This window comes from Passer domesticus, chromosome 7 (genome assembly GCF_036417665.1).
Source record: "Passer domesticus isolate bPasDom1 chromosome 7, bPasDom1.hap1, whole genome shotgun sequence".
In the NCBI taxonomy this organism is placed as follows: domain Eukaryota; kingdom Metazoa; phylum Chordata; class Aves; order Passeriformes; family Passeridae; genus Passer; species Passer domesticus.
In genome coordinates, this window is record NC_087480.1 from 33359965 (window position 1) to 33370517 (window position 10553).

General features: G+C 47.3%; 1 protein-coding gene across 8 annotated transcripts in view; it reads right to left on the reverse strand.

The window, feature by feature from the left end:
• DNM3 (dynamin 3) overlaps positions 1-6585 on the reverse strand; it is a 170811-nt gene extending 164226 nt beyond the window's left edge. For all 8 annotated transcript variants that reach the window (XM_064427548.1, XM_064427547.1, XM_064427546.1 and 5 more), the window contains exon 1: positions 6218-6585. In XM_064427548.1, coding sequence (XP_064283618.1) covers positions 6218-6570 — 353 coding nt within the window. In that variant the 5' untranslated portion in view covers positions 6571-6585. The remainder of the gene's footprint in view (positions 1-6217) is intronic.
• Between the last annotated feature and the right edge of the window lie 3968 nt (positions 6586-10553).

Sequence of the window (10553 nt, forward strand, 5' to 3'; positions counted from 1 at the left end):
GATCAACTGAGGGAAGGCAAACCACAAACATGATCTCTCTCTCAATGACTAAGCTATTGCTGGTGCCTTTTTGGGATGAGGAAACACTGGCACATCTCAGCTGTGCAAAGCAGAATCCAAAGCTCAGTTTTGGTCCCACACAAATCTAAACCAGCCATCACTCAAGTGAGAGAAATGTGTAACAGCAAGTTTTAGACAACAATCACAGTTATCCCACACTGATTTTAAGATGATATGCTATCATCTTCCTTTACAGATAGTAGCAAGTTAAAAATAAAGGAATAAAATTCTATATCCTACATACAGGTAAGGCATGTGTGGATACACATTCAGGTAATATTTTAAAAACTGTCTGAGGTCACACAGTAAAGAGTGGCAGAGAGCAGTGTCCACACTTCCATGTCTGTGCTGCAATCCATGGCAGCATCACTCCCGATGTTTACTGGTGAATGTCCAAACAATCCCATTGCTAACATCTATTTATCTAAACTGGAAATCCTTGTTTGCTATTTCATCTACACAGGAAAGTGACATAAGCTGAAACATCAGCAGCCAGGCCCATCAAGAAACAGCAAGACAACAAATGTGTTGGTTATTTGTTGATTTCAACACTACCAAGTCCCAAGCGTGGGCTCCTTCTTGAAGGCAGTGAGTAACAGGATTTATAATATTGTACAAGAGTCTAGAGAGTCATGCAACCTGTGAAATTTTCAGAAGTGCCTCTGTATTAAAATCCAGGGAAGTCTTGATAAGGTGCAGTAGATTCCTATGGTGTGAAGAAAAGAAGAAAGCCAATCCACAAGCCTCTCCTGAGATGACTGCTCTCCTTTAAAAACGCTCCGAGGAGTGCAGCCACCTGCAGTACCTTGATGGATTGAACTCCCTCTAACAACTGCCACTGAATCTGCAGCACTGATTCCTCACAAGGCACTCGAGACCAGACTGGGGGTTTTTTGAACATTGTTTTTTGCAGGGTTTTGAAGTTTTTCTGAAGTCTAGAGCACAGACTTCAAATACTACACTTGTGTTCACTAAATGCTACAATACCCTGGTCGTACACAGCATGCTGAAGCTATAGCATGACTATGTATTCTCACAGGTACACTTTACAGAAGTGAAGTGTCACTTACTGATTTAGCATCTCTGAACCACCTGATATGCTGAACTTCAGTGCCACAGTAAAGGTCAGAGCTCCCTACAGTATGCCTGTCTCATGACAGAGCACAGCTTTTCTTAATTGGCAAAATTTACATGCCAAAAAAAAAAAGAGAAAATCCTCAAAGTAGTTTTAGAGGAAAAAAATTACATGTGGGGTGGTGCTGAAAAACAGCATATTTGTTTGCACGTCTGTTTTTTAATACACATTTCCTTTATTTTGTATATATAAATTCTCAAGACTTGAAGGAAAAAAACAAAAGAACTTTAAATTGACAATGAACTTACATTTAAGGACAAAACCAGGCCATCTGTATCCCATCTAAACAGCCAGTTTGTTCCTCAATGTATAAATGCAAAACCTTATTCAGGGAAAAAACCCAAATGAGCCACTGTCTCATTTGCTGCTGTTTCTAATAAATGAAATACCTGGAACATCCTTGCTTTCGTTGCACCAGAGTATTTTGATAACTAGGCTAATATACTCAATAGTGTACTCCAAGCTGTACTGTGTCTTAATTAGTCAGGAAAAGGAGTGGCTGACTCTCATTTCCAGAAGATCCTTAAGATTAAAAAAGAGTACACAGCACCACGTCTCGTTTGTATCTCAGTTTGTATTCAGCTTGACTGCTTAGCTTTTTCCTGCCTGTTTCACAAAAGGGGAGATTTTCTGTCAAAAAGTTTTTCTGTCAATGCCTAGTAACTAGAAGAATAAAATACCTGCACCAATCTTAATACATCTCCCCCAGGAAGCATCAATCTAAATATGTGTCTACATTCTTCAGAGAGATTTTCTGCTCTAGCAGCCAGAGTTAAAGTCCCTTCTCTTCTCCTAATGACTCAACACAGTCTTTTCACAACCGCCATCTCAAGCAGAACAGAATGAGCTGAGCACACAAGGAACAGTAATTTCAAAAAGAAATAATCGCTACATATGTCATAATAAATAGCTCTACTTGCATGCAGTGGCCCTAAGATTGTCAAAAGCATCTCAGATCAAAAAGCTGTAAAGCTGAATTACACAATCAGACCTCGGGCTCTTAAAATGAAAGTGCCTGTTTGATTATGACTGACAGGCTTACAATCAAGAGTTCACATCTCTTATAAAACAATTATTTGGCCTCATGCAGTTTGTATTATATTAAGCAAGAAGGGAAGTGAAGAGCTTTCAAGTTGGAAACCTAATTATTAATTTCTTGCTATTTTTAAGGGTAAAACAAGATTCTGACTTCTGAAGGAGGAGGCCCTGACAAGGTAGCTTGCTGTTATCTGAAAAAACCATTTGGCTATAGATAAAATAATAGAAAGTGCTTTCTTTCCAAATACAGTTTACAGGGATTGCTTCCTGCCAGTAGTTTTCTTTAAAGTAACCTAATTATTATCAAAAGCCAGTTTGAAAAGCACAAACAACACACAAGCTCCTGGCCCTGAGCTGCTCAGGAGCACAGGAATAAGAGAGGCCGAGTGCCTTCTCCCACTGGCAATTTGCTGGCATTTGTTGTTTGACTCTCCTTTGTGCTTCTGAATCACTCTCCAACCAAGCCCTACCAGAAGGCTGCATTAGATCCTTTGCTTCACTGCTGGCTCTACATTTTCTGGGCACATTCACTCCTGTTACAAAGGGAAACAGAAGGAGGTAGGAAGAACATTTGCTCTTCAGACAACTTCATTTCCTCAAACACACACCATGAGCTCCAGTTATGAACACATGAAGGTCTAACCCATAAATGGAAATGACTGCTGTCCTCAGGTGCTCTCCAGAATCTCTGTTTGCATCTAAATGTAACCAGAATCTTGAGACAAAAACCTTCACACGAAGTCCTTGACTACAAAAAGAAACTGTCTCCTTACACACAGGGGAGCAGTACACAAAGAGGAAACTCTCCACATTCCTCAGAGGATGCTAATCCAAATAGCAACAACAATGGACACTTTGGGAGATTTGACACGTTGATTCCAGCTTAGTTCAAAGCCAGCCTACAACGAGACAAGTAGTTCTGGGGGTCCCACAATTCCTGCAGAATCCATCCTCACTCAACACCACAATCTATACAAAAAAACATATGAGTTGATCCCAACATATTCCCTGCCTGCTGGTAGTCACTAAGGATCCTGTGTGCACCTAAACTGCCTTGCTGCTGCCCTGGAGGCAGTGATGGATATGTGTCATTCATTCAGGACCCAGCTCCCCCTCCCAGGCCACCTGCCAGCCCACACAACTGTGCCAGATTCCTCACAACCAGATTCCTCACAACCCTTCTGAAAAGTGATGGCAGTGCACAAATGAGATGGTGGATAACCCTGCACAGCCCAGCACACTTCTTAGGAGCCACAAAGAAGCTCTAACTCTTGATACCACCTGCAAGTCAGAAAATAGTTTCTACTGTCCAAGCACAAAAAAAAGTAATCTTGGTATAACCAAAGGTCTTGTGGAAGACTGAAACACCCACAGTGCTATAGTGGCTAGAGAGAGCAGAGAGTAACAACCTGATCCTGGAGTTAAAATCGCCTTGCCAACCTCACCACAGCTCCACTGACAACACACAGTAAAACCAGCAGCACGGTTGTAGCAACACCCGTGGAGGACAGCATGCCTTCCTCATACCAGTTACAGCTGCTCCTGAAGAACAGAACCTTCAATATTTCTTTGAAGGCTAAGAGTTCAAATTCTACTAATGATAATTATTCAAGTGGTGAAAAAAAACCAAACTGAAACCAACAAAACACAAAAAACCCCACAACCACAAAACAACCCAAACCAAAAAAAAAAAAAAACAAAAACAAAACACAAAAAACCCACAACCACCAAAAAAACTAAACAAAAGCCATGAGAACTAATGCACAAACTTCAGAGCAATGACTGTTTGAGCAGTGCAAGGATTGTTTATTTTCATGTCCATTTCAAAGCTATGTTACTATTAGTTAAAGTTGGTCCTGTGGTTGCCAGAGGTCACGCAATATACCAGTAACAAAGAAAGGAGGGAAGCATGGTTCTGCAGGGAGATTTTCTACCTCTACAAGCCATGTCAAGACAGATGTGGATGAAACAAACTTGTTTGCAGAGAGCAGCTGCATTATCCCATAAAAACAGGAATATCCTATGGCTTACTAAAAAGAGACACAGGCCATTTGTCTGCTGAGCTAACAAGCAAAATCCTCTTCTGAGCTCATGGATATTTATTAATCTGGTTCTGAGGGTTCACAACCAAGTTTTCACAGCTTAGCTAGGGCACATCTGCTGACCACACGTACTCAGACTGGAGGAAAGGCACAAGCAAAATATCCGTGCTCAAGTCTCATGGAATAGGTTTGAAACAATGCAATTTAATGTAATTTTTGCAACAGGCTCTACAGTTACAAGTAGGGAGGTACTACAGATCAGCTCATGCTGGATCTCAAGAAGCTACTGCATAAAACGATGTGGAACTCCGAAACCAGGCTGAAAGAATCCAAATTCCACACCCCATGTGACAGAGACATTCTGGTGTTTCACAGCAGCCTGTAATCTCTTCTCTGAAGAGACTGTCTTGAAGCATCTGCAGGCTGCACAGTGAATAACTACCTGAGTACAAAAAGTTACTGCCCTTAGCTCTCCTGCCTAATTCCTCCTAGAGGTGCCCACACCTCACTGGTGCAGCTGGTTCCAGCCTCCTGCCCTAACAGACCAGATCAGCACCAACCGCTCATTTTCACCTTTTGCTCCAGTCAGGCACATCCAGGCGGCTGAAAAGAACAGCTCCACCTGCGGATCAGATGGAGCAGATCCCTCGGGCAGCCGAGCAGCGACGAGCATCTGGGAGCAGCATGATCTCCCATCAGCACAGCTGGATCCAGACACCGCACTCAGCCCCGACCCCCGGGACCAAAACAGCCTCACTGACAAGAAAAATGAAGGTGCTTTTTCCCCTCGGCACACGTGCTTTGCACAGCCTTGTGGACACATAGCTCAAAAAGTCATAAGGTTACCAAAATGCTTTTTAAGGACTTGTTTAAAGAGAACAGTAATAATTTGATGGCCAATCCTGCTTTCTGAGGATCTCATTTGTGTTTTCCAAACTCGAGTACAGTCAACACCAGTAACTAGCTACAGACTTCAAGGAGAAAGAAGAGGAAGAACTGACATTTAACACAGTCAGTTTTGAAGGAGAGATGAAGAACCACTATACAGTATTTTTATACCAGGTATCAAGAGCTATTGCAGCCTGACACGCGGCCAGGTTGTGGAGTGTCACAGCATTTAATATTACCTTCGGTGAAGACCTCTGCACATCAAAGACCCCAATCACCGACAGACAACAGTACTGCGACCCTATAATCCGGACTAGGATCGCAGCTCGGCTGCGGGAGCACCAGCTCCCTGCAGGAGCCCGCAGCTATTGAGGCAAACGCAGCACAACTTCATCAAGCAGCACGTGAAGCCCGTGTTTACCTCGGGACGTCTCCAGAGGCACTGCCTGGCCGTCAAAAAGCACCGCCCGAACCGCCAGGCTTCCCCCTTTCCTGTCAGTGATTTGTTAGACACGGTGCGCATGTTGGACTCGGCGATCTCGGAGGTCTTTTCCAGCCGTAATGACGCCGTGATTCGAATACCCACAGGCGCGTCGGGACGGTGCGAATTCATACGCGATGGGATGGGAGGAATGAGGCGCCCAGAGCCAGCACGCCACCGAAAGCAGGGTTTGGGGCTTTAAACACCTCGTTCCTCCCAGGCAGCGGTCACACACGCACACACACGGAGCGGGCACACGAACGCGCTCGCTCCGCAGCCGCGGCGGCTTCCCCGCAGCGCGCACATCGCATCGCGGGCGCTGCCGGGCCAGGGCCCGCCTCGCCACACCCGGGGCACCGCGGGGGGGAGGGACACCGAGCATCCTCGGCGGGGACGGTGGGCTCGGAGCCGCGAAGTGTCCCCCAAAATCCCTCCTCGTCCATCCCCGCCCGACACCGCCCCCCCCCCCCCCCCGGCCGCTCTGAGGGGGCGCGCGCCGCGGCCGTTGGGGACAGCGCGCGCCGTGCGGGGGGGCGCGGGGGGCGCGGGGGTGCCGTGCCCGCCGCCCCTCACCTGGAGACGCAGTTCTCCAGCACGGAGCTCTTGCCGGCGCTCTGCCCGCCGACCACCGCGATCTGCGGCAGGTCGAGCAGGCAGTTCTGGCCCAGTGCCGCGAAGGCATCCTGCAGCCGGTTAACGAGCGGGATGAGCCCCTCCATCCCGCCGCCGCTGCCTCCTCCTCCGCCCGCCGCCGCTGACAGGTAACGGCCGGCGCACTGCGCATGCGCCCCTCCCTCCGCTGGCCTGGGGGCGGGGCCTCCGCGGGGAGGCCACGCCCCCTCCGGTGCGGGTCCCGGTGCCGGTCCCACGATTGTCCCACGATTGTCCCAAAATCCGCTCCTCCCCCCGTTGTGCCAAAGGCCCATCCACGCTTAGAGTGGATTTGATTTATTTATAGTTCATCCCCAGAAAGATGGCTGGGTAGCAAATCCACAAAGCCAGCAGGACGACTGTCAGAAGTTTTCCCTTTTTGTGGATTTTAACAAACCAAGGCGTTGATGCTTATTGGCTACAAGTTATCTAGTTCGCTTATTAATTAGTGTTCTGTCTTCTGGTGGTTAATGATCCTCTGCTTCCAGTGCTAATTAGTCTGCATGCTCAGTCTTTCTCTTAAATTAGTGGGATTTTTGGTTCGGTGGTCTGTGAGTCAGTGGTCACAATTTGCCAGAATTACCTCTTACCCAGCCAGAGCTGATTTCAACAGAGTTGCTCAGTTGTTTTTATTAGTTTCTTCCTTATCTTGGGTGTTCTGCCAAATATCCTTGTACCCCTAAATTCTGCATTCTTTGTGTCAGCTGAGAGTGGTACACCCTTCTCCTCTTTGGTAACCTCCCCCTAGTCTGGGATAGCTGAAACACGTCAAGCCCTAAACCTTAACAAGGCCATTAATTTGTCTTTCTACCATCCGGACATCACTTAGAACTTGCTTGTTCGGGATTGTTTTTTCACACAGAGAGGCTGTGGAGTCTCCCTCGCTGGAGATATCCCAGAGCCAGCTGGACACCATCCTGTGCCTGAGCTGGGAGATGGGACCAGGTGCCCCACTGATCCCTGACAACCTGACAAGCCATTCTGTGATTCTGTCCCTGCCTGACAAGGCCACCCGGGAGCTGGGACACTTGGGCACGGTTCTGCCAGGTGTGTGCTGACCGAGGAGGGTCCGGCAGGGAGGACAGCGGGTGATGCTCAGGAGCAGGCTGGGAAGCCACATCTTGCTCCAAGCCGTGCTACTGCAGCGGGTGCGATTGCAAATGCACGCTGAGGCTGAGCTAAGAGCTCGGGCACACAACAGAGATGAGATTTAGCTGCGATCGCTGGCAGCAGGCACACCATGAAATATGCGAAAGGCGGGCTTGGAGCCGTGCAGCGACACGAGTTCTCCTCTCTGTCAGAGCAGCTCTGGCCTCGCTCAGCGGGAAAAGCAAAACAAAGGGAGCTGTGAACATCCCGCAGGCTGACGGGACTAACGATCTGGAGGATTATCAAAACTTCTTGGCCAGAGCTCTCAGTAAGTGTGAAAAATTACTCTACGCCAGACTGACCTATAACTCTGAAACAAGTGTGAAAAGAGCATATTATATGGCACTATGCAGATATTTATTATATGTATTATGTTGTGTTGGTTAGTAGTGATGCATTAACATTTTAATAGTATGGTAAATGTAGTTTTGTAGTTAAAATGTAGCTTTTGTAGTTAAAATAGAAACTATGTATGTGGGATCTTTTTTTAAAGAAAGGAATGAGGTGCTCACATCAGATAGCAGCCACAGGACACCTAAATCTTTCAGAGAAAGAGAATTTATTGCTCCATTATCAGAAGAAACAAACTTATTCCCGCCTCATTCAGCCATGAAGATGCCGTCAGGATTAAGAGGAAGAAGGTGACACTGACCAGACAGAATCCTTTATTTGAATGGAATTTATGTATCATGTATGAGACGTATGAATATGCAACAGGCTGTTGCTTTTAAGAGTTAATCCTCTGTTAACATGGGTGCTTTTTCGGGCTTATTTTGCCCAGAAAGAGGTACCCAGACTGTCCCTAACTCTTTGTTTTTATTGTCCTGTATTGTCCTAATCCTAATTGTCCAAATTTTTATTACTCTAATTATATTACTATTTTTATAAGCATTTTATTACAATTAAACTTTTAAAATTTTAAAGCAAGCGATTGGTGTTTTTCACACAAGTAACAGATTTGAATCGGTGCCTCACTGCTGCAGTTAGATCACAGCCCCTGGGAAAAGCCTTGCCATCATTTCTGTCTAGTTGGGAGCCTGGGAGTTACTGACATAATTATGCCAATTAGCAGCATGATTATTTCTCTCCCCACTCCTGGGCGAGCGAGCTGTGCCAGGAGGCACTGGAGTAGCTGCCTGGCCTTCCTCCAGCTCGTGGGTTTCTATGGAGGCTGGAAGTTGGGAAGCACATTACGAGTGTCCCGAGCACTTTGTGCTGCCCCCATGAAATAATTAAGATCCGTAGAAGAGCAGCCTGGCCGAAGGATTGCATCTCCACAGGAAACAAATGAAGATTGAGAAAGGCACGATGCCTGGGGAGCAGCACCATGCACACCTTCAAATTGACCATCCAGGGAACTGTCCTTTCTGTGAGGCTTTAAATTACAGCTTTGTCTGCTTCCACGATTAAAATAAAATAAATTAGGAAAACAACTAAGATTAGGAAAAGTTTGAGTTATTCCCCCAAGTCTGGGGAGTTTCCAAACAAATTTTTTTATCTGGTGAAGCAGAGTTAAAGCCATTAAGTGCCCACATTCACCCTGCAACTCTATCACTTACAAAATCCACTTTCCCCACTCCAAAAAAAAAAGCCACAAGCAGCCAAGTATAGATTCCCCACCTTCTGGGAAAAGCACAAACAATTTCATGATGGATACTTGTTTAATCATGAGAGGTTTTCCTCATTTTTCCAACCACTCCAAGGGAGCAGGGAAGGAGAGAGGAGAGGCACCCGAGCACATCTTTAGGTCTCTGCTTTTCCTGACTGACTTCTCTGGGCAGCTTGTCCAAAGCCCCGTGCAGAGCTCAGCCTGGCTTTCTGAATTTGCCAAGATTCAGAGTGGCTACATTCAAGGAAACAGGGGTGCTATGAGACCACTGCAAATCTTCATGTAACAAATAACCCTGAAATACAAGAGCCAAATCAGTGTCAGGGGGCCATGCAAGAATTTGTTCTCGGGGGGAGCAGTAGGGGCAGCCCCCAGGAGCACAGAGCTGTGCTGCTCACTGCTTAACCAGCTAAACACAATCTGGTTTTACCCTGCTGTGCTCACTTGTGCCCCTCATCATACAATACAATAAAATACAATATTTATAATTTCTTTTTGCTGCATGCCAGGCTCAGCAAGGAGAGAAAACCTCTGCCCAGCACCTTTCCTGGCACGGCAGGAAGGGTGGGTGCCCTGATCCCCAAGGTGACTCCAGCAGTGTGGTCTGATGTCACATGTCACCAGCTCCAGTCACAGCCTCTGGTGCATTTCAGATCAAGGCTACAGACAGCAAGCTTGTCCTGCCACGACTCTCAGAGAAATATATGGCAAAAATAGCCTGGCTTCAGGGTGCAGCTGAACCCACAAACTCAGACAGACACTTCTGCCTAACCAGGCAGTGACGTTAGCACTGAGGACATTTGGACCAGGTCCCCAGGCTGCTTCCCAAACACACAGCAGTGCAATTCCCTTCAGGAGAAGTGAGTTCTGTATAAAGCAGCCGAGTGGGGACCTGCAGATGCCTGCAGTGAAGAGCCAGGCATGCTGCCCTGCCCGGGGCAGCCGAGCACAGCAGAGGCTGCTCCTCTCCCCCAAGAACAGGCAGGCTCCTCCACACCTGCTCGTGTCTCCAGGGGCCTTCCTCACCTCCTTCTTCCTTCACACAAGAGTTTTGGCTGAGCTTTTCAGCTTGATGGGCACAGAGCAGGAGAGGTGTGGGCAAGGGGCAGCTCCCAGGTTCTCAGCAGCACTCGGCTCTGCAGTGGTGCCAGTCAGCACGATGCCCTGTGCATCTGCCAGGACCAGAGCTCAGACCTTGAAGCTGCAAAAGAAGGAACTCAAGCCCGTGAAAGAAAGCCAGAGTGGCTGTGATTAGAGTACCGGCTGCAGCATTTCTCCGTGTAAAGAGGATGTGCCCGGGGCACTGCTGACTCACTGATCGCAGGACAACACAGTCCCTGTCCCAGCTCTCCTCTCTCCTGCCCTGTGACCTCCAGCTGCATGCTTTGGTCGTGTGCATCCCGTTGCAGGGTAGAAAAAGGGCACCGTGCTGCATTGCAGCCTGCAGAGGTGTTTCCCTGCAGCCCTCAGCACCCTAGGAAAGAGCTGCACTCCCTCCCT